Below are 25,576 nucleotides of genomic sequence, written 5' to 3' on the forward strand. Positions count from 1 at the left end.
TTATCCCAAATCAGTTTGATTTCCTTGCAAATCTATAGTTATTTATGTAGTATTATTTTATTCCTGGTTCATTTGTCTGTCTTTTGTTGGAGACTGGTTATTGGCTGTTTTATGCATTGTATACAATTTAAACTATTAAGTAAGGCCAGATTCCAATTTGATAGTTGGAATTCGAATCTCAACAGCTTAAAGGAAATAATCAAAGAATCATGTGGATGTAGTCACAATTTGTTTCAGCTAATGTTGTCATTATTAAAAATTAGTCATCATGGTATCTGTTTTACTTCTTCCAACACAGTTCATACATGCATATCTTTTACCATATATTTTGTTTTGATCAAAATCTTTTACCATATTTAAATCTAGACACCACAAAGTAATATGATATATAATTTCAAAAAAAAAAAGTAATATGATATATATATATTTTTTTTTTTTTTTTTTTTTTGAACAAAAAAAGTAATATGATATATAAGATGCAAAATCAAAGAGCATTCTTCCAAGTTATTTTTGGGTTATTTTTGGGTTCACCTTCTAGGATGAACCTTTAAATTCATCAACTAATAGGATTTCGTTATTTTATATTCGATATCTTTTAAAAAAGGAAACAAATATTGTCAATATATATTATGTTACTAAAATAAAAAAGGTAAAAAATAAATAAAAATAATAGTAGTTACAAAAAAATAATTAATTTTTTTTTTAACGTTGTCAGCAAAACACTAAATCCTAAACCCTTGGATAAATCGTAGACTCTAAATCAAAAACACTAAACACTAAAACATTAAACCCTAAACTCTAAATCCTAAACCCTTGAGTGTTTTAGTGTTTTTGATCTAAAGTTTGGAATTTATCCAAGGGTTTAGGATTTACCCAAGGGTTTACGGTTTAGTATTTAGGGTTTAAGATTTAGTGTTTTGCTGACGACGTTAAAAATATTTTTTTATAAATATTTTGTTTTCTGTAACTACTACTATTTTTTATTTTTTTATTTTTTTACTTTTTTATTTTAAAAACATAATATAACTTGACAATATTTTTTTTTAAGATAGTGAATATAAAATAACACAATCCTATTGGTTGGTGAATCTACAAAGGTTGAATCCAAAAATGACTCCGTTCCATAGAGAGAAAAAAAAAAAAGAGAAAAGTTGATACATTGTCTTTGTCTCCGGATTCTTCACAATGGAGGAATATATGGGAAGAGTGTTTGCATTTTCGTTTCAAAAAAAATAAAAATTCAAAATACTAGATGCCCAAATTAGTGACCTAACGAAAACATTTTAATACTGGCGACTGATCATTTCATAAAATATCTTTTGCGTTCATATACTCTATCCAGTCATTTAGAGAACTAAGTTATTCTTTTTTGTTAAATTTAGAGAACTAAGTTGACCAAATTAAAATGAAAGATGATATTTATATTTTAAAGCCACATGTCTTAGTTGAATTTTTTTATAGTTTGATATATATGAAATGTTGGGCTGGGCATGCGTCATTAGCTATATCGTTAGACCAAGTAACAATTTCGTTCTTTCAGTGAAAAATAAATATATAACATGAAAATAAAATAATAAATAAATAAAAGCAGAGAAATGTGAACTTACTTTTTGGCAATCCCAGTAATTAAATAGCTCCGGCTATCAATATTTACAATTATATATTTCATATTTCAATAAACAACATTTTAACAAAACAAGAATCTAAAGAAACATTTTTCAAAAAAAAAAAATCTAAAGAAACTTCTTAGATGAATAGCTCTGTTTAAAAAAAAAAGGGCGAAAAGTAAAGAGATCTCGTGAGCACCGGCGTTCAGCCTCTTCGGTCGTCGCCGGCCGAACGCCGGTGGCATCTCTTCCCTCTCTGCCTTTTAATTTTGTTCTCCTACTCCTCTTCGTTGTCGGCGTCAATATGTTTGGTGTCTCTAGTTGAAGCTTGCTCGATGTTGGAACCCTAAATCTTCTCTGGAAGAGCTAGATTCGACGGTCTGGGGCTTCCCTTTGGAGCATCGACGAGGTGTCTTCGGTTGTAGGGTAAGGGAGTCGGCTTTTAAGTCTTAGACCTTGTTAGATCTCGTTTTCCTTTTCGTAGATCTTGTCTTCGGTTGTTTTGATGGTGACGCGTGAGGTTTGAAATTAGGTTCTACCCTCTGTTTCTTTTATGGGACAAGCAGTAGTAGCCTTTGTGGAAGGGTACGTGAGGTGTAGCTGCGTATGTGGCTTGGCGTTTGGCTTGGGCCTGGGAGTGTTGCCTCTGTTCTTTGGAATCAACTCCGTTGATCTTTGATGATCAAAGACTTTTGCGAGCTCTTCTTTAGATTTGAGAGGAACGGAAGAAGATAGTTGGGTTCGGAGCGATGGCTTCACTGTTGTTCGCTTGTCGCCGTGTTGATCGTGTTAGTTCTGGATTTAGAGTGGTTATTATCCAGTTACCGGCTGTGTGAATAAATCGGGTTCGAGAAGCTTTTAGTCTAGTTTCCCAGGAAAAAAAAGTATGCACAGTGTGGAGCAACACTTGGTAATATATATCGACAAAAAAGGGATAAAATAATTTGATAGAAATTAGAAGAGGTAATATATGTGGAGTGCACCTAATTGGGAGTATGTGAGCAAAGCCCCCCAAGTGGAGGAAAGCTAAGTTATGCACCACTTGTTCGCCTTTTTAGCTTACGCTATCTCTTTGTGTTAGATAGAAAGTACAAACTCTTACGTGTATATGCGTATATCTTTCTATATAATTGGTGCGTATACGTATTACTTCTATAACTGGTATTGTAATATTGAATAGCTGACCCCAGAAAACAACCCTTTCTTTTCCCAAAAAAAAAAAAACTTGACTTCCACATAACATAACACCACCGTGAAATTATACAAAAGAAGGTGATAAGGATTAATGAATGGCTCGATAGATTTGTCTCAACCAATCAAAACATCTTTAGTATTAGTCTCGACTCAAGAGTAGTGTTGCCTAACAAAAGGTTTGTAGTTTTCTATTATATTTGAGCGGTGGAATCTATAAGATTCACGAGGCGAAAACGGTGTTGGTTACACAATAATACTCTGCATTATATATGAGAAACTTTTGTTTTACTAAACTATTTTATATTGTCAATTTGATAAGAAAACTGTATTTTTTAAGCAAGTGGAAGGAAGAACCTACTCCCTCACTTGTTTCTTTTTATTTACTTGATTTATTATATTTCTGCATAGAAAGCCTAAAATGTATAATGGCATTTAGATTCTTTTTTTTTTTAAGACTCGGCTTTCAGATTCTTTGATTTTATGTAGTGATAAAAATCAGTTATAGCAACATGTACCAAAATGATCAATTTCGATGGACCAAGTAACACAAACAATAATAATTGTTAACATGTCTTCATTTAGCAACAAGGGTCTAAAAATGGAAATTAATGCGCTTTGGCCATCATCACCGCGACAAAATGTTGAAGAAGAATCATTCTCCAAACATATAAACTTTTGAATAAATTGGCAAGATCAGATATGGTATTTTCTCCAAAAAAAAAAAAAGATCAGATATGGTATGTTTTAAAGATACGTGCAGCCATTATATTTGAAATTTTCAACAAAATTTGTAGAATCTTATTCTACCACTAACTGAATTAAACAATATCATAAAAATAAACAATCTATTTTATCTTTAGTCAGCTGGTTAAAAAAGGATTAGTCACAGAATAAAGAAAATAAAATGCTTTTACAGGTTTTAGGTTCTTTTTTCTGCTGTTGTTGGTGTCAAATCAAATGTATATATATTTTTAAATAATCATTTTCTTCTTTTTATTATCATACAGTTATTGTTGATATTCTCTGATTCTCATTGTCTCTATGCGTGACGTTTGCTAAACAAAAATAGAGTTCTGACTTTTCTACATAAATAGAAATTCACTGCACAAGACATGTTATTGCTTGTTTTGTTTATTCCATCAACTCTCTCTAGAGAGTGAGAGAATCTTCTTTTCTCTCAAAAACCTAAGCAGCCTGGAAGAGAGAGAGTAAGATGTTCTGTAATTTAACCAAAACGAAACAAAACAAATACCTCAATAAGGTCTCGCTATGTCCCGATGCATAGAGGAGATAACGATCCACAGATATTCACTCTCTTTCATTTTAAATGTTTAAAGTTAAATTCCTTTATTTATTTATTTTGTTTTCATCTTAAGGTACTTCTTCTTCACAGAGACACATAACCCATTCAGACATCTTTAATTACAGCTTTCTTTTCTTTCTCATCTCATCTGTTCCTTTTATTTCAGACAAACAAACTGCAACAAACTTCAGTTTATAAAAAGGGAATCTTAAAACACCACTTGAGTTAAGGAATCTCCGAAGAATCTCTCTCTCTACCTTGTGAGTTTCTTTGTTTTCTCCATTAGAAAGATCTTCCTGATTTATCATCTAAAAGCTTTAAAGGTTTGATCTTTCATTATGGGTTTTAATCAGTGTATCTATTAAGCTATAAAGATATTGAGTTTCTCTTACTTTGACCAGCTTGAAGGAATCAAACAAAAAGTTGAGCTTTTTATTTTATAACTCTGGATTCCTTATTATGTCATCATGAATTAGATTTATCTATGAATCTCGATCTCGACCCTCTTTGTTTGTTTGTAAAACTTAATTGAAAAATCAATACTTTGTTTTTTTTTTCTAGATGGTACGCTTCATTGATATTTAGAGATTAGCTAAAAAAACCAACAAAACCAATGGAAGATAGTTTTCTTCAAACTCAGAACGCAGTTATGGACACTGAGTTCATGGATGGGTTGCTACTAGATGGATGTTGGTTAGAGACAACAGACGGATCTGAGTTTCTCAACTTGCCTCCGTTTGATCCATCTTCCTTCATGTGGTCTCCACCTCAAGACACATCTGCTATCTGCACATCAGGTGTAGTATCTCAAACCTACGGTCAAGATTGTGCAGATGAGTTTCAGTATAACAAAAGGTGGTGGATAGGACCAGGAGGCGGCGGTGGTTCTTCTGTCACCGAGAGACTAGTCCAAGCAGTTGAACACATTAAAGACTACACAACAGAGAGAGGCTCACTTATACAGCTATGGGTTCCTGTCAACAGAGGCGGTAAGCGAGTTTTAACCACAAAGGAACAGCCTTTCAGCCACGACCCCATGTGTCAGAGACTTGCGAACTACAGAGAGATCTCTGTGAACTATCACTTCTCTGCCGAGCAAGATGACTCCAAGGCCTTGGCTGGATTGCCTGGAAGGGTTTTCTTGGGGAAGCTCCCTGAGTGGACTCCTGATGTTAGGTTCTTCAAGAGCGAGGAGTATCCGAGAGTCCAGCACGCTCAGGACTGTGATGTCCGTGGGACGCTGGCGATTCCGGTGTTTGAGCAAGGGAGTAAGATTTGCTTGGGTGTTATTGAGGTTGTGATGACTACCGAGATGGTTAAACTAAAACCTGAGCTTGAAAGCATCTGCAGAGCACTTCAGGCGGTTGATCTTAGGAGTACTGAACTTCCGGTTCCGCCTTCTCTAAAGGTAAGCAAATAAACTACACAAGTTCTCTAGTTTCTGGTATTGGTACCCCTAAGCATTCGGTTCTTGGTTCGTGTTCGCTTTTTCGGTTCTTTAGATGTTTAGGATCCATTCGGTTGTTTAGGAGTTTGGTTCCGTTTTTGTTCGGTTATTTCGGTTTTCGTAGTTCGGGTAACAAAGTTGGGAACCGACTAATATCCAAGGTAATTTCAGATCCTATTCGGTTCCATTTTTTTGGTTAATTCATGTTAAAAAAGAAAGGAAATTCAGTTTTTCGATTAAGTATCAGAATTTTTGGTCTTTTCGAATAAAATTTGGATAATTCGGATAATTTTTAAGTTTTTTGGGTATTCGGTTTGTGGATAAAATTTTAAAACTACTGTATTTGATTATTTTAAAACTAAATCTAGTTATTTATAAATATATAAACTATATTATGGTAATTCGGGTACATGTTTGATTCTCCAGTTTTGGTTTTTTTGGTTCGGGATACATGTGCTCAGGCCTAGGTAATGTGGTATTAACTGCATTGTTTGTTCTTTTATTTCAGGGATGTGACTTATCCTACAAAGCTGCATTACCTGAAATCCGAAACCTCTTGAGATGTGCTTGTGAGACGCACAAACTCCCTCTAGCTCAGACATGGGTCTCATGTCTCCAACAAAGCAAAAGCGGGTGCCGTCACAACGACGAGAACTACATCCACTGCGTGTCAACAATCGACGAAGCTTGCTACCTCGGCGATCCAACGGTCCGTGAGTTCCAAGAAGCTTGCTCTGAGCACCACCTCTTGAAAGGCCAAGGAGTTGCAGGACAAGCCTTCTTGACCAACGGTCCTTGCTTCTCACCTGATGTCGCTAACTACAAGAAGTCCGAGTACCCTCTCTCTCACCACGCTAATATGTTCGGCTTACACGGCGCCGTTGCGATACGCCTGCGCTGCATCCACACGGGGGACGCTGATTTTGTGTTGGAGTTCTTTTTGCCTAAGGACTGTGATAATATGGGGGAGCAGAGGAAAATGTTGAACGCTCTTTCGACCATTATGGCTCATGTGCCTAGGAGCTTGAGGACTGTTACGGATAAGGAGCTGGAAGAAGAGAGCGAAGTGGTGGAAAGGGAGGAGGTAGTCACGCCAAAGGTAGAGAACACACCGGAGCTACATCATAGTAATCCTCAGAATCTTGGATTGGTGTTTGATGGAGGAGACAAGCTGCCAAATGATGGGTTTGGTTTGAAGAGAGGTTATGACTACACCAGAGATGCTAATATCAATGAGAGCAACACTTTCACCATTGGTGGTTTTAATAGCATGGCTGAGAAGAAGCGTACAAAGGCAGATAAAACCATCACTTTGGATGTTCTTAGACAGTACTTTGCAGGGAGTCTTAAAGATGCAGCCAAGAGTATCGGTGGTAAGCAGCATTTTGTTTTGTTATATTGTTTTTTTTTTTTTTAATTCAGTTTTTGTCTGAATGTCCTAAAGATTGATCTCTTTTTATTTTCAGTTTGTCCAACGACGTTGAAGAGGATATGCAGGCAACATGGTATACAGAGATGGCCATCAAGAAAGATCAAGAAAGTGGGACATTCTCTACAGAAGATCCAACGAGTGATTGATTCTGTTGAAGGTGTTTCAGGTCCTCTTCCTATAGGCTCTTTCTACGCTAACTTCCCCAACTTAGAACCATCCCAACAAGCTAAGACCTCACCTCCTCCTCCTCCTCCTCCACCGTTACAGCTTTCAAAGTCACCTGTTTCTCAGTACAGTCACAGTTCAAGCTCTAGCCAATGCTGCTCCAGCGAAACACAACTAAACAGTAGCGCAACAGCTCATCCTTCTCAAGGTGATACTTTCAGGAAGGTGAGCAGCGAGGTCGATCTTCAAAGCTCAGTTTTGACTCTCTCTAGTTTAGAAAACATCCCTCAAGGTCAAGGCACACACTTGCTGTCGTCATCATCTCAAGATGATGACTTTTTAAGGATTAAAGTAAGCTACGGAGAGGAGAACATCAGGTTCCGGATGAAGAACTCACGCAGGCTAAGTGATCTGCTGTGGGAGATAGGGAAGAGGTTTAGCATAGAGGATATGAGCAGATATGATCTGAAGTACTTAGATGAAGACAATGAATGGGTTTTGTTGACTTGTGATGAAGATGTAGAAGAGTGTGTAGATGTTTGCAGAACCACACCGAGTCATACCATTAAGCTTCTGCTTCATGCTTCTTCTCATCATTTCCCTGAACGTTCTTCACCTACAGGTTATACTTTATGGCAATGACTATAAATCAGAGAATTGAAGAAAGAAGAGTTTATAGGACATGGCACAAGAGCTTTAGAGCTTTATACCTTTGTGTTGTGTTATAAATGTTCATAAATTTTTAATGCTGTGCTTCTTTTTTTCTTTTTTGAAAGGATTATTAGTAGATTGCTTTGTGTTTTGTTTTATCAAACGCAGCAGAGAGAAGAACATGTAATGATGTAAAGATCCTTTCTTACTCTATTGTTTCTATAACTGTCATATTCATATACATATAGCCACAAATAAGTGTAAATCTGTTAAAAAAAAAAAAACATTGACCAAAATATATGAATTCTTGTTTTGTCGTAAAGAAAAAAAAAAACATTTTTACAGAACATGAAATTATTAAAGATCTCAAGACTCTTAAAGTTTCTATGAGTCATGTAGTGGCGTTCTTGTGACCTCAGGTGACGTGAAGGAGACGTTTCTAACTTCATGAGACCGACTCTGTGCGGCTAAGTACTCGAGTGCAACAACTATGTCACCTATAAACGGTCGACAATGAGCTTCTTCGTTCAGACACATAGCAATAATGGCAATAGCATAGTTTAAACAACGTCTTGGGTATCTGCCTCGTAGAGAGGGATCCACTAAATGTCCAAACTTCTTCTGATCCTTTAGGTATGGACGTGACTACAGCAGACACATTAAAAACAAAATACTAGGTTAAACAAGAGTAGAAGTTTCCGGGTTAACAACTTAGTTACTAACTTACCCAAGAAACAAGATTCTGCTCGCCTTGCGTTTGATTCAAATCGATGGCTTTTCTCCCGGTTAGCAGCTCAAGAAGGACAACACCGAAGCAGTAGATATCAGATTTAACTGTTAGTTTCCCGCTCATTGCGTACTCGGGAGCACAGTAACCATAAGTTCCCATGACTCGTGTGGATACATGAGTTCTATCTCCTACAGGACCGAGTTTCGCCAGTCCGAAATCAGAAAGCTTGGGGCTGAAGTCTTTGTCTAACAGTATGTTTGCTGATTTCAAGTCGCGGTAAATCACTGGCGGGTCTGCTGTGCAGTGAAGATACTCTATTCCCCTAGCCGCACCAACCGCGATTTTTATTCTTGTGTTCCAGCCTAATGGTTCTTGATTTTGAGTCAAGATCTGTAAATCAAAACATGAGAGTAAAAAGAAAAGATTGAAAATGAAATATTATTTATTAGTAAGATGGAGGAGGGTTCAAGTAAATTAAGTAACCAAAGAGGTGATCTTCTAAGCTTCCCATTGGCATGTACTCATAGACAAGAAGTCTTTGATCACCAGAAGTACAGTAACCGATGAGTGTAACGAGGTTCGGGTGGTGGAGTAAGCTAAGCATAAGAACTTCAACTATGAATTCTCGGTTCCCTTGAACCCCATCTGGATTCAATTGTTTAATAGCCACCACCTGGTTGAAGAAGATAGCGTTACATCAAATATTTTATGAAAAACAGAGGTTTCTTTTCAAGGGGTTGAGGATCTGACTTTTCCTGAGTCTAGACGACCCTTGTAAACTCTACCAAAGCCTCCTTCACCGAGCAGATTGACTTCACGGAAGTTTCTTGTTGCAGAAGCTAACTCTTTAAACGTGAAACTCTTAGCTCCACCACCAGTTTTCGGACTATTCACCTTTCCGTTTACTGTTCCAGATTCCGACAAGATTTTTAACTCAAAATGTTATGGAGAAACAAAACACAGTTCATACCTTTTTGTATCACTTCCAAAAATGTACAAAGTCCAATAGGGTGGTGACGTTTTTTTCTTTTTTTTTTTGTAACATGGTGGTGACATTAATAAACACAGTACTAACCTAAAATACCAGAAATCGACTTTGTTCCTGTTGTATCACTTCCAAGAACTGTAATCATAAAACATTGTGTAAACAAACAAACAAACAAAAAGAACAAAACTTTCAGACAGAACAGTAAAAGTGTGTTTGGATTGGAATTGAAAAGGAACCTGATGAGTCGGTTGTTGGGCAACGAGAGTTGCATCGAGAGGCATCAATGTCGACTCGTATGTCCTTCTTGGTTCGAGGATTCAAACAAGAGAAGCAAGTCATCTCTTTTTTTTCTAAAAATGGAGTGGTTTGAGGAAGAGAGAAGAGATTCTAGAAATGGAGCTGATACGGCCCCAGAAATACCACACCAGACACAACAAAGGAAGAAAAATAAACCTAGAATTTGAAGAGATTGATAGAACTATACAAGGATCATATGAAACAAGAAAGAAACAAAAAGTATTTTTAAGAGAATAGAATGTACACAGGAAACGGGAGAGAAAATCACGGAAATGTTACAACAGTTTTTAGTTTTGTGTTCTTCTTCATTCTTCTGTGTTAACTATTAAACTCTTTTTTTTTCTTTTTTTGTTGTTGGAATATTTAAGTGGTAGAAGACGCCGAGTTTCGTTTTGTTCTTTACCAAGTAGGACCCTCCTTTTTAAATAATTAAATATTTTTTCTCATTTTATCGTCTTCCAAAATATCAAAATTAATTTCATTTTTTTTTTTTTTTTTTTGATGACCGTGGGGTTCTCAGGCGGTAAGCCCAGACTAATCCCCACGAGGCCTTCCATCCGGGCACGCACGGTTATAGGCGGGAAGATGGCCAAGGCGACTCGAACCCAGGGCGGGCACTCCAGCCGGAGTTCCAATACCACTAGACCAAGAGATTATAAAATTTTGGATCAAAATTAATTTCATCCAAAATTTTATAATCTCTTCTCGTCATCATCCTCAACCCTCATGACCTGTCTCTCTTTTCTTTGGCATTTAAATGGTCAGGACTCAGGTCCATCTTTGTGTACTAATTTGCCCATTGTATTTTGCTTTGGTGTATGACTATTTTCAACCTTTGCCAAATTTTTATTGCAAAATTATTTTGTTTAATTACTTTCATTCCAAATTTTTATTACAATTTTTTTTTCTCAATGCTGTTTACAATTAAAATTAAGGAAAATTGGGCTGTATAACCACCAAAAAATTATAATTCAATCTATAACTAAAAACTCTATTTTTTCACTGTATCATTTGTCTGTAATATTGTCATATTGACATATGTTGTAACCGGCAAAACCTGCAGAAAAAAAATAAATTAATAATTATTATATTTTTAAAATAATTTGTGTCCACTAGAAAGTCACACATCTCCAACACATAATTTTTTTTCTTCTTCTCTCTTTCTTCATGTTCCTCTCTCTCTCTCTCTCTCTCTCTCTCTCTCTCTCTCTCTCTCTCTCTCTCTCTCTCTCTCTCTCTCTCTCTCTCTCTCTCTCTCTCTCTCTCTCTCTCTCTCTCTCTCTCTCTCTCTCTCTCTCAAATTTCTCTTTTTTATACGACGAACACATAAATCTCTGTCACATAGCTTCAATCACATCTACATGTACAACCAGCACAGCCATCATCATTTTTTTCATCGTCGCCACCGTATTTGCTCCGTCATCATCTCCGTAATTTTTACCTTTCTTCTTTCTCGAGAAATTAAATCGTTTGATTCTCAGATTTGGGAGACAGCAATGAGACAGACACGATTATCGGAGTTGATTTTTGCAGGAGTATAGCGTCTTTGAATTCTCGGTGGGTGACTGAATGGGAGGTTTCTCTGATTGTGAAATCGATGGTGTTTTGTCTGACGGAAGAGGCGACACGGCAACGTGAAATAATTGTGGCCAATTCTTCTTCCCAGATGCGTCTTGTTGTCTTCTACCTCTTTGTTACTATACTATTTTATCTTGTTCTATTCCATTTGACAATTAATAAAGAGTGTTCTATTTTGTTTAGAAATATATTTTGTAATTTTCTTAATATCTAACTATTGTTACATGTTTTTGAATCTGTAAAAATCGTACTATGATTTATATTGTATAGTTTAATATTATATAATATAATTTAATATTGCATAATATTGTGTACATTTTTATATTTTGATATTTGGGTTTAGGGTTTAGTGATTACGGTTTAGGGTTTACTAATTAGAAGGTGAGGGGTTATGGTTGGAGTCATTATTAACTTCTTTCATGCAATCATAGATATTTCATAATTTAACCAGTATGTACTATGCTATTTATTTTGTTCCATTCTATTTGGGTTTAGGGTTTATATTTGGGTTTATGGTTTATATTTGGGTTTAGGGTTCACTGATTAGAGTTTATGGTTTAGTATTTAGGGGTTGGGTGGGGTTGGGATAAATTTTAGTATCTAGATTGTAGACACTTCAAAATTTGAACAATATATATGTATAGTGCTATATCGTTTGTCATATTTTTTATTCTATAGGCTCATGTAGAATGGAAATGCATATTATTTGGGGGTTTAGTTTATGAAAGATTGGGGTTGTCATTGAATTAGGGTTTATATTTTCACGTAGAGTTTAGTGATTAGTGGCTAGGGTTTATATTTCTGTGTAAGGTTTAGTGATAGTTGATAAGGTTTAGTTTATGTACGATTGGAGTTGACATTGGGGCAAGCATTACCACCTTCCGTGAAGGCATGACCATATCAACATTTGAAACTACATTTTCACCATTTCTATTATATATGATTCATGTAGAATGGTAATGCATTTTACTGGCATTTTGAAATTTGGGTTTAGTTTATGGAAAATTGGGATTAATACAGGTTAAGATTTAGATTTTGATATTTGGATTTAGGATTCATATTTGGGTTAAGGTTTAGTGATTAGAGTTTAGGATTTACGGTTTATTATTTAGAAGGTGAGGAGGTATGGTTGGAGTCAATATTAACTTCTTCCATGAAATCATAGACATTTCATATTTTCATTAATATGTACTATGTTTTTTTTCATTCTATTTGGGTTTAGGGCTTATGTTTCAGTTTATGGTTTATATTTGGGTAAGAGTTTAGTGATTCGGGTTTTGGGTTTAGCATTTAGAAGGTGAAGTGGTATGTTTGGGGTCAGCATTAACTTCTTCCATGTAATTATAGACATTTCGTAATTTCTACAATATGTACTATGTTATTTAGTTTTTTTCTATTTTATTTGGGTTTTGGTTTTATATTTGGATTTATGATTTATATTTGGGTTTAGGGTTTATTGATTCGGGTTTAGGGTTTAGCATTTAGAAGGTGAGAGGGTATGTTTAGGGTCAGCATTAATTTTTTCCATGCAATTATAAATATTTCATAATTTCTCCAATATGTACTATGTTATTTAGTTTTTTCTATTTTATTTGGGTTTTGTTTTTATATTTTGATTTATGATTTATATTTGGTTTAGGGTTTATTGATTAGAGTTTAGAGTTTAGTATTTAGGGGTTAAGGTGTGATTGGGATAAGGTTTAGTATCTAGAGTTTGGAGTTGGGATATGTTTAGTATTACGGATTGTGGGTTAGGTTATAATATATACTATTTTGGTTATATAAAGTAGAACATTCGGTGTATATGTACGTGATTAATAAAAGTGTAACGTAGATGACTCCTTCTTTCTAATGAAATATTTTTAGACAGACTTGACCATGCATTACATAAACTACATGGACATACATAACATATTATTACCGGATAATGGCAAAGATGAATGGTATACCCGGATAAATTAGGGTGTAAATGTTAGTTTCTACATTATGTCAAAATCATTGTTACTCACTTAATTTGTCTTCTAAATATGGCTAGTTGGCAAATAAGCCCTAAAATTAAACTGAAAATAAGTATAATTTGCATTAATTCTAAAATAGTATTTTTGTTTAATAAAAAAAAAAAATTAGAATGACACTTAAAAAAAAAGTAGGAATGAAATAATACTAATGTTTCTAAGAGCATCTCCAACTTAATCTCAAATCCTCAAATTTTGAGGTTTTTGTCATTCCAACTCAACCTCAAATTTTTAAATTTTGAGGTTTTGAATAGTGACACCTCAGATTCGAGGTTTCACTGTTTAAAACCTCAAAACTACTATTTATTTTCTTTTTAGTTCTTATAATTATTTTCTTTAAAAATATATCTAATAACTTTATTTAGAATAACTTAAGTACACCAAAATGAAATAAAATAAATATTACATAACATGAAAAGAAAGTTCACACAATAGAAAAATACATTAAATAAAGCTCACACAAAATAAAAATACAATAAACAAATTTAACAGAAATTAAAGAAAATTATATAAAACACTTAAACATTACATATCTTACGGAAACAATGTTTGAGTAATTTGGCATGTTATATGTAATTTTCTAAAATTTGTGTGTATGTGTTGTTTTATTATATATGTAATTTTTATTATTTTTATTATATAGTATTGTAATATTGTGTGCTGTATAATATATTAAAAGTATATTTTATATGTATTTGTGAAATTTTATCATTATTAGTAACTTTTGTTAATGTTACTGTAATTTAAATAATTAAATTTTTTAAAAAATTTTTAAAGATTCATAGTTGGAGTAATTAATTCTCAAATCTTTAGTTTGAAGTTTTACCTTAAAATAAGTTTTTTGGGTAGGAAATGCTCTAAGGAAGACTATGGAGGGATTCAAATTCGGATAGAATACCCTCGGATTGACCCGTCACTTTAAATGGAAAAACAGTACAGCGTGTGGGGGGAGAACCCACGAGGCCGACAGTGGATGTTCAATTGTGTGATCTCAACAAATGGACGGTCCATATTAAACTGATTGACATTACGTTGCTATTACATCCTCTTCAAGTCCCACTGATTTTCTTTTATTTAGATAATGGTCACACTGTCCTCATCTCTCATATCCCGCATTGACTTTAGTTACCCGTTTTAGAAATATGTGACTAATTTTCTTTAGTTAGCTAACGGTACTTTATCATCAACTAGGTGTATGATTAGTAAAAAAAATAAAAATATTTTTTAACAGATAAATATAAATTATATTTTAAAATAAAATTTTATTAATATTTTAAATTTTCTTTTTTCATATCAATATTTTAATATAAATTTGATTCAATTAAACATAAAAATTATATTTAAAAATATGCATGTATATATTTGAAACTATTATCTTAGATAATTTTTTCTATCTATTTATTTTAATTAAATATATTAAATAAATTTTTAAAAGTTGCATAATTACCAAAAATTAAATTAAACAATATTTATAAAATTTGTAGATATATAAGAAAATAATGATTTTACGATTAAATTTTTATAATTTTCTAAAAAAATTGTATACATTTTTAAAAATTTTAGTAATAAAATTGTATACTTTAAAAATATATAATTAAATTATATTTCGAAATTTATAATGCCTTATTTGAATATATTTATTTTAATGATGATTTATGAGTTATTCCCATATTTTAAAAAAAAATTCAAAAATATAAATTGACATTAAATGTAATATATGAGTTATTACCATATTTTAAAAAATTACTAAAAATATAAATTAACACTAAATGCAATTGTCCATGTCATATTAAGCTATAAGACAATCAATTTCAGTAATTATGTCATATTTGTTTTGTGAAATTGATTGTAAAAAATACGTGTGGCAAAATCACTTCGCAAATATAGTCTAGACGATAAATAAATTTGTCAATTTCACCAATCTATATCTTTTTCTCCGTCGTATGTTTGCTCTCTTTTTTTCTATCTTCAAGCTATATGTTTTGTAACTTTTTCAAGCTAATATGTTTTGTAACTTTTTCATTCTTCTTCCTCTTCTTTTTCATATTTGTTCACGTTAATTTTGATCTTCTTACAATTCACGCATCTAATATCTTAATGGCATTAAAATTGATATAAACATATGAAATTAACAAAAAAAACGATCTAGTGCATTTACTTTCGGAACTCTTTTTTTTTTGGTTGAAAAGTTCTAGGTGAAATGCTTCGGAACTCTTTTTTGTCATAATACTTTTGGAACTCTTATTTACTCATATTAAGCCGTTGGGGAAAAAACTCTCATTGCATGGCTTAAGTAACTTTATTGTATTAATAACTCTACAACTACAACTAGTAATCGTATTACCATGGCTTAAGATTTGGTGGCAAAAGTCTTTGGCTTGTGAATGATTCGCCTAGATTCTCAAGGACTGTTAGAAGCATGCTTCAGCTAAAGCAACAGCTTCTGCTTTTCCTCCGATGCAGCGTTTGAGATGGAAACACAGTTTTGTTCTGGTATGATTATTGGACTGAGCTGGGTCCTCTTCATCTTCTGTTTGGATCTACGGGACCCCGGTCTCTAAGGATCCCTCTCACTGCAACTATCTCTAAAGCCGCACGTAATGGTCATTGGAATCTCCCTCCGGCCCGTTCAGATATAGCTGAGACCCTTCAGATAATTCTTTCAACAACGCCGGTTCCCTCTGCTGCTAATGGTAGCAATGTTTACTAGTGGAGAAATCACTCTGGTGGATTTGGTCCGAATTTCTTCTCTAGGGTCACTTGGGAGAGGATCAGAGTTCCTAATCCATTAGTTCAGTGGCATTATGTGGTCAGCTTTAGGTAGGAGATCCCTCGTTGTTCCTTTATTTCTTGGACTGCTTTCCTCGAAAGGCTGCCAACTCGAGACCGTTTGATTTCCTGGGGAGTGACAGTCCCATCAGGTTGTGTTCTTTGTTCTGTAGCCGATGAATCTATTAGCCACATGTTCTTTGAATGTCTTTTTTGCGGCTGCTACTTGGACTCGTTTTTGTGGCAGGTTCATGGCGTCTCCCCCTGCATCGTTAGCAGCAATCGGTTGCATGTGCCAGCAGCTTCAAGGCCCTCATGCTTCTCGAGCAGTTGCAGTGCTCAAGCTTCTGAATCAAGTCATCATCTACAACATCTGGCGGGAGAGGAATGCACGTATCTTCATGGGTGTGTCTTCGTCTCCGGAGGCGTTCTTTCGTGTGGTGGATCGTGCTATCAGAGATAAGCTCCTATCTTTGTTTCGGCCTGCTTTGTCGGTTCCTCATCACTCTTTACTTGAGCTCTACTTTTGGTTTTTTTCCCCTTTAGTTAATCTTCCTCTTTTCTTATTGCTCTCTCTTTTGATCCTTTTCTTTTTTGTAATTAGACCATTTTCAACCCACTTCTATTTCTATCTCTATATTTTTTTCTAAAATAGAAAAACTGTATTATAGAGGTGAAAATGCTCCAATGTATGTCTCTATAATAAAATATTTTAGAGAAAATTATAGAGGTGTACATTGGAGATGCTCTAAGTTGTGTTTTACAACATTGTAAAACTCTAAAAAAATGGTATAAATCTTATCATTTTGACCAAAAAAAAAAAAAAAAAAATCTGTAACAACTACTAGCATTTTACTAATTAAGCTAACATTTCAAATCCGTTAAACGATCGGGAATGAGTATTAAGTAATTTTCGGTTTTGATGCGAGATGAGATCCACCATTATTACACTTTAAAAAAACGTTGGATTGGTAAAGACTAAACAAAATAATAATTAATTTGTGTCTTTGACTAATTTGCAAGATCTACTACCAAATCTTAAAAAGAAAATCATCAAATCTTCTTAACGAAAAGTACCTCTTTTATTTTATTTATAATTTGTTCTGATCTTTTTTATTAAGGCAGGTTTATTTATTTATTGTAAATGGACGAACAAGTGGCAAATCGTGTGTAGTAGACTGTAGAAATAGCAATCTAATAGATTCACCCTTACAAATTGACTTCCAATGACAAGTTACTATATATATTGGGTCCTCAAATAGATTCACCCTTACAAATTAAGTTTCATAGAATTTATTATCCATTGAAAGAAACTCGTACAGCCTCTTACACATGCTCGACGCTATTTAAACACGATAGAGCTGTTCCGTGAAGAATCTGTGACGTACTGTACGAATATAATTATACCGTATAATTGATATCTGCAGTTCTGGATATTATAATTTTGATACTTTGTTTGACATATTTTCAAGTAAAAAGTAGAAACTAACACTTCTCATTTTACCCCCAAACATGTATATAGAATCTACACTCCAGAGTCGAGACAACAATTTCATATGATAAAAAAAAACTAAACTAGGTGGATATACAGACCTATGGTTCCATCAGAGGAAAGTAAATAAGACTTGGAGAACCATGAAACAGAAAATACGTTCATGCAAGTCCCGTGATGCGTCAGCCCTTCTTCACATAATTGAAATTTCAACTAAGAAAGCATGCTGAGCAAACAAATAAGTCAATGTTATAAGATAAGCATTGAAATGATCATCCACTTCTTTACCAAACTCAAGCACTATGATCATCCACTCCTTTACCAACTCAAGCACTATGATCATCTACTCATCAAACACTATGATCACCCACTCATTTACCAAATTAAGCACCATCTTTGTTATTTTATGTATTGTTGTTCACTATAAATATCATCACTCATCTCACTCTTTTGTACACCAAAAAAACAAGAACAAGAGTTTATAATCAAAGAATCATTACATCTTCTTCTTCTTCCTTATAATAAACTCTCTCCCTTATACTAGTGTTATTTGCTTCCTACGGGTATTAAATTCTACTCTTATTTAAATTTCTCGATACTATAAATTATAAGTTATTTCATAACACGTTATCAGCACGATCACTCTGCGATTCGGTAAAATTTATTTGTATCATTTATACCCTGTTATAATGGTCGGTATACCGCCTCTACTATTATTTATATCATGTTATAATGGTCGGAATACCGCCTATATTATTTACTAGTAATTTAATTTATTTATTGGTCGGCCGAGCCGCCTTATATCCTGTTTATTATTTATTGGTCGGCCGAGCCGCCTTATATTCTGTTTATTATTAATTGGTCGGCCGAGCCGCCGTATAATTTATTTATTATTCTGCATTGATCGGCTAATTATAACATTGATCGTCGCATGATTTGTTGTCACATAACATAAATATTTCATTGTCATAATTTTTCACTTTTATGAAATTTTATAGATTTGATTGACCGTTTAATACGATATTTTCGGACTAATTTTTGGTGCACTCGATTTAACCCCAACGGTCACAAAGAAAATTTTTCAAAAAATTCCCCTTTCTCCAACGGTCATGAACAGTAATTTTCATCTATAAATACAACTCATTTTCACTCCATTTCATCATCCAAAACATTTCATCTTCTCTCAAAAATTTCAAATCGCTCTCCTCCGATTTTTCATTTCAAGAAAGATGATTCGCGCACTTTTGTTTTTATGTGCCATTTTTATTTGTGTTTCTATTTATGGTTTATTCGTTGGAGAATTTACTCCGAGTGAATTTAAGATGAATATCAGTTTAATTTTATTTACATTGCTTCTCCTTGTAATTGCTTGTATGATTAATGTAAACGGTTTTTAAATTATGAAGTTCATAATAAATGGTTCATTTTAAAATTGCGAAATTCTAAAAAAAAAAATATATATATATATAATCATTTTAGACGATGATATATATATATATCAACGCTTGTCTATATGTAAGAATAATAGTTATTTGATGAATTAAATTTTGCTTATTATACTTTAATATGCTTCATGGTTTAATGGTATTAAGGAAACATACTTTATGATTCATGGTCTAACATCATAAAAGAAATTATTTGTAATCGGTTAGTTTTGTGGTCGATTAGTCTTTGGTCTAATATCATAAAAGAATTTGGATTATATGTTGATATTTACTAATGTAATGGCCATGTTTGTATGAGCAAAATTTAAAGTTTTCAGGATTGTGTATTCTCTCGGAAAGATATGTACAAGTTATCAGCCAATTCAGAAACGTGAACAGCTGAAACTTTCATCGCCGATATACTTCTGTTTATAAGATAAGTATTTTTATGCTTTATATACAAGTTTAACAAACTTGATTAGATAAATCAATTTGCATGAAGTTGGCAGTGATATAAATTTGTTCATTAAATTGATTGATAGGTTAAACTTTGTTAAAAAGCATGAGAGTAATAATATAGTCTATATAATAATTACTATGAAAGTTTTATTTATTTTCTGATATAATAAGACACCTTTGTTAATACATATTTATATATATTTGAAATATTTTGATTTTATTACCATTTATATTGAGGATTTTAAGTTTAAAGCTTGACTCTTAAAGATCCATAAGTTTTGGAAGATAATATATATAAAAAAGGTATTATCACCTGAAGTGATTACCTAAAGCTCATTTTGTATTTTGCATTTAAAGATTACAAGACCTGAAGTCGGTAAATAAAGCCAACTATGTTGGATGTTAAGTTTAAAAGTAAAATTTCTTCAAGAAATTGTTTTATGATGCATATATATTGAAAAATATCTATTGATAAATCACGTCTAGTTAATTATGATTCATTCTCCTGAAGAGAATATGACATTTAAAAAATTCATAAATTGTGGTTTTAGACGTGAGCATAAATGAGGTCAAGGTCCAAAGAGTTTCTTTATAGAACTCATACTCTCACTTAAAGTTGAGAAAATAAACATGGTAATAAAGAAAAGAAATTATGAATTCATCTGAAGATGAAAGAAAATTTATTGTGTGTACAATACAAGGTAGTAAAAACTTATAGAATGCTTAAAAAGAGGATATATATGATGCTCCAGAAGTATACATAGTATTACTGCACATAAAAATTTAATTTAAAGTTCTTAAGGTATTGTATTTTTATAAGTATCAAAAGTTAAAAGGATCTACGAAAAATACATAACCCATGTAGGATATGTTGTTGATTAAGAAAATGAGATACATTCGAGATTGATAAACCTGTAGTATTATACTCTCGAGGGGAAGAGTTAAAGAATCTCATTTTTTATGATAAGTCAAACATCCAGAAGATTATGTTTACACTAAAACTAAGATTGATGAATTTTTCTCAAAGTAAATCCGTAAGATTTTGAGACACTTATGTTGAGACAATAAGCAAACGAAATGATATATACATTTCAATCAGAAATAATTCTCAAAGCAGTATAAGTATTTTAGAGAAAATATCTACAGCCTCTTATATATTGTACTACACAAAGATTAGTATAATGAAGATAAATGTATAGTAAACTAGAAGTTTACATTTGGCATGAATCAGTTAGACCATTTTGGTTCATTAATAATGCGAATATATACTTAAAGGTCATATGCATAGTCATATAAGAACCAGAAGATTCTTCCGAATGATTTGACATATGTTGCTTACCCATAAGATAAAAGGGTAATATGGTTTTCACCAGCCAAAATAAGATATTGGCATAAATAACGAAGATGTTAGTGGACTGATCACCCACTATGCATTTTTATAATATTGGTGAATTCACTTCTTAAAGTCTTTAACGACTATAGCACATTCACTGAGATAAGTGCTAAACATTTTGAGCAACACTGGTTCGCATCAAGCCAATAAATATTCACTAGTTCTCCCCATCATTGGTATAGGATCAGAAACCAATCATTTTCATCTAAGAATGTTGGATGTTGCTCCGCCACAGAGCTTCAAATGAAGATGTGTTTTCAAATGAGGTTGGAAATATATGTTGGATATAAATCTCTATTGACACTTAAGAATCCAGAGCCATCCCCGAAAAATATAAGTAAGGCTATACATGAATTCTAAAAGTGAGTTAGTACTTCCAACATAAGGGGGAGAAAATAAACAGCTGGAAAAGAAAATAAGTTGAAATGAATTATCATTGATCCTCGGGCTAAACACAATGTGAAATAGAAGTCCAAAAGATAATTCATTTCAAAACTTACTAAAGCAGTTGCCAGACACGACCCATATAAATATAGTGATCAAGTCACATATACCAGCTGTAAATGCTCCAATAAGAATAAATGTTCTACAAGAACAATATCAAACTGCTAGTCACGCCTGCAGCGTGGTAGACAGATTGGTTCCCAAGATAAATCCTCGTAAATGAAAAGGAGCATATATTGATAATGGTCAAAACGAGGCAATATAGTTTTGTATGATCTCCAGAAGAGAAATTAAACATGACTGACGAAAATTCAGGTACCTGAGACAAATGAAGAGATCTCAATAAGTTATGTCATGTATGAAACAAAATGGAACCGATAAGAAAATTGACGTCGATGATATTATACATGCAAAGTAGCAGTTGATATAATAAATGAGAAAGAGGATCATGAAAGAAAGTCTATTGAAAAGTGTACACAAAGAAATGATTGGCCAAATCAGAAAGATGCAATAGACAAAGATATAAACTTCTTGTGAAATAGAGAAGTATTTGGACCAGTAGTCCATACACTAAAAGGTGTAAAACAAGTGAGATGTAAATGAACCGTTGCACACAAAGAAGGATCAATATGAAATTGATTGTGAAGAGACATAATTTCATATGGTAGATGCAACTAGTTTCAAGTTCCTTATAGTCTGGTAATAAAGGAAGAACTTGAATAAAACAATCCACTTGAAAAATGTTAATCCCTGAAAGTATAATCCATGAAGGATTGATGATATCAAAATCATGTTCCCGGGAACTCTGCATATTCGATCGAATTGAAACAAACTATTTTATGGGATATATGAAATATTAACAAATGTATCCATTTGTATTTATCAAGAGATAATAAATCAATAGAATCATGATTTGAATATAATCAAAACTCCTGAAGAGTTATAAAAAAATATATTTTGGAAGAAAACTCTTGACAATACTATATTGTTTTTATGTATTCTAAACTGGAGATCTAAAACTGAGATGTTATCATAAAGATCCTTAAAGTATTTTATTTAAGACGCTCGTATATGTTTGGTCCTGAAATACCATACGTAAGAGTGTTATTTAAGAAAATTATTAATCTTTTTCATTACTGAAAGATGTAATTTCATATGAAAAGAAAGAAAATCATAATAGTAACTTCTATAGTTACAAATGAATAATTCGTATGTACGAGACGAATTTCTATACGATTATATGTAAGAAATTTGGTTTGAAATCCAAATAGACCAATAAACTATTGTCTAAGTCAAAAGAGAATTATGGACAAGAAGTCTAAAGGCCCTAGATATCATAATAGAAATGAATAGAGTTTATTCTCTTAAGCTTAATTCTCTGAAGAGAGTTGATTGGAATGCATATCCTGAAGATATTGTTTCCAGAGAAAGAAATATGATAGTAAGTGTGGTTGTACTCTTTTTCCTTATCATGGTTTTTTTTTATCCCATTGGGTTTTTCCATGACAAGGTTTTAACGAGGCAACAAAGAACATACAAAAGATAGACACCCAAAGAGAATGTTACAATTTGAGAGATGAAAATCTATCATTGTTCTAAAGGTTCTATGACTACTCATTCGAGGGGGAGCTTACGTAGTTGTACTCTTTTTACTTTTACTACGGTTTTTCCCATTGGGTTTTCCATGACTAGGTTTTTAACGAGGCACCACGTAATACAAGATGGATGATCAAGGGGGAGTGTTATAAGATAAGCATTGAAATGATCATCCACTTCTTTACCAAACTCAAGCACTATGATCATCCACTCCTTTACCAACTCAAGCACTATGATCATCTACTCATCAAACACTATGATCACCCACTCATTTACCAAATTAAGCACCATCTTTGTTATTTTATGTATTGTTGTTCACTATAAATATCATCACTCATCTCACTCTTTTGTACACCAAAAAAACAAGAACAAGAGTTTATAATCAAAGAATCATTACATCTTCTTCTTCTTCCTTATAATAAACTCTCTCCCTTATACTAGTGTTATTTGCTTCCTACGGGTATTAAATTCTACTCTTATTTAAATTTCTCGATACTATAAATTATAAGTTATTTCATAACAGTCAACACCTTTAACGAGGAGTACAATTTGATGAGTTCAATACTATTCGCTAGAATTTGAAAACTATATACTCCATCCATTTCATATTAAGAGTCGCAGAAAAATTTTTACGTTATAAAATAAGTGTCGTTTTCGATTTTCAATGCAAAATTTATTAATTTTATTCAGCAACTTATTTTTCTATTGGTTGAAGTATAGTTAAGTGTGTAAGTAATTATGTTTTTATATAGAAAATATAAAAAATTAATTGTTTTCTTAATCTATGTGCACGAATCCAAAATAACATTTAAAATGAAATGGAGAAAATAATACGTTTGTGATTAATAATGTATTTTCTTTAGATATGAATGTTTGATGTTTTGACCATTTCACACCTATTAAAAACAATAAATAAGTCATTTATTATCATTTTTTGGCTTTACTAATAAAGTTTCACTATTCATATTTTTATATTTTACTTGGGTCGGCATGGGCTACTTGTGAGGCCCCGACCCGGTTTTTCTTACCGCCGATACGTCTTCGGTTTGCTTTCCTCGATCAAAGATTTTTCATACCCTATTTTCCCTAACCTATGATTTATATCCAGTTTTCCTCTATGAGGTTCCGTTCAGTTCCCAGTGTTTACTAAGTCTATACAGCATCCTAGCAAATCACTAAGATAAACAGTATAATAAATGTTTACCTTATTGCCTTGGTGCTTGGTTGTCCGCTTGACCATCCATACGATCATGCCTGGCTGACGCCATGTTCTCCCATCCGTCCTTATCCAGTCAGCTCGATCAGAAGACTTAACCGAATTCCCTTGTTCCTTTGTCACTCAACCAACCATCCCCACGTGACCAAGTATCAGGAGAAACGACTTGATCTCCGACTAGCCATCCAGCACAAACAGTGCGCCAGTCTTACTAGCCTTCCAGAACCAGTCTCCGATCACTCCTTGATCAAATAGTACCTCACTCCGCCCATAGGCCCCCAGTACTCCTCTCGGCTATACTGGCCTCCAGTCCATCCCGTATCACAACCCAGTTCTCTTGAGCCATTCGCACCAGTATACTCGATCATGATTCCAGTTGATCCTCTTATGTACGTCGCCAATACGAATGGCATTGTATTACGTGTATACGCACACCAATTAACCTAATGTGCACACTACCACAATCGAATGGTATGTCGATGTAGCACTTTAGGATCGAATCCACAGAGACCAACGATTACACTTTATCTTTATGGGATCAATACTTAGCTAAAACAATATGGGGGTTTTAAGATTTGAGGGTTTTGTGAGAAACAAGTAACAAGATTAATTAAAGTATTCAAATAATTAAAATGCTAGCCTAGGGTGGTTTGATCGGGTGTTAAGCAAGTGTGAGCCAAACAATTATTCAAGTTCAATTAAGAGCAAGTCTAGAACTCGGATCACTCAAATAGAACAGTCCACTGTCGTGGTACTGCTCCCTATGCTGATCGATCTTGATACCTAAACTCTCGTTTGGATCAAGACGCGACAGCAAGCAATAGAGATCAAGTCCGATATGTTCACAAAACACCCTAACATCTACTTTCGCTGGTTAGGGATGCAATGCTCATTCATAACAGATCTAGCAACCTATTACACGGTTAATGAACAGGTTAAACCTAGGATCTAACATTAAGCGGCCAGTTTAATGCAAGCATTAAGAACAATTATGAATGAAGACAATCAATGGTTTCACCTATCTATGTTTAACTCACGGATCTAACACCCAAACACCCTAGACTAAGCAAGTTGACTACTCAGCCATGAACAGAGAAAACACAGAGACAGAGACTGAATAAAACATGTGTAGATAAAATAGAATAAGGGTTCAGGGGGTTCTTCTCTGTGGTGAGAGAGATGGAGCCTTCTCCCTTTATAAAGTATCAAATCACAAATCTCTAAAAGCTCAAGTCTGGTTCCCTGTGTAAAAAGTAGCGTAGAATGTAAAAAGAAAGAGAAAAATATGATATATCAAAGCCACAGACGGCTGGGAGAAAAAGATGGGATAATTAGGGCAAATCCCGTAATGACTTGTAGTTTCCTTAAAAATCTCT

General features: G+C 33.5%; 1 protein-coding gene and 1 pseudogene across 4 annotated transcripts; one reads left to right on the plus strand and one right to left on the minus strand.

Moving 5' to 3' along the window:
• The first annotated feature begins 3,921 nt into the window (after positions 1 to 3,921).
• LOC106421345 (protein NLP4) lies at positions 3,922 to 8,040 on the plus strand. 4 transcript variants are annotated; one of them, XM_013862184.3, is made up of 5 exons: positions 3,922 to 4,177; positions 4,271 to 4,364; positions 4,666 to 5,512; positions 6,060 to 6,924; positions 7,018 to 8,040. In XM_013862184.3, exons 3-5 carry the CDS (start codon positions 4,718 to 4,720, stop codon positions 7,788 to 7,790), a joined length of 2,433 nt encoding a protein of 810 aa, XP_013717638.1. In that variant the 5' UTR covers positions 3,922 to 4,177; positions 4,271 to 4,364; positions 4,666 to 4,717; the 3' UTR covers positions 7,791 to 8,040. The 4 variants fall into 4 exon arrangements, with proteins under 4 accessions (XP_013717638.1, XP_048612692.1, XP_048612691.1 ...); XM_048756735.1 differs by having other exon boundaries at positions 4,745 to 5,512; XM_048756734.1 differs by having other exon boundaries at positions 3,928 to 4,364.
• On the minus strand, positions 7,987 to 10,186 carry LOC111210256 (annotated as a pseudogene).
• Between the last annotated feature and the right edge of the window lie 15,390 nt (positions 10,187 to 25,576).

This window comes from Brassica napus, chromosome C5 (assembly GCF_020379485.1).
Source record: "Brassica napus cultivar Da-Ae chromosome C5, Da-Ae, whole genome shotgun sequence".
Taxonomy (NCBI): domain Eukaryota; kingdom Viridiplantae; phylum Streptophyta; class Magnoliopsida; order Brassicales; family Brassicaceae; genus Brassica; species Brassica napus.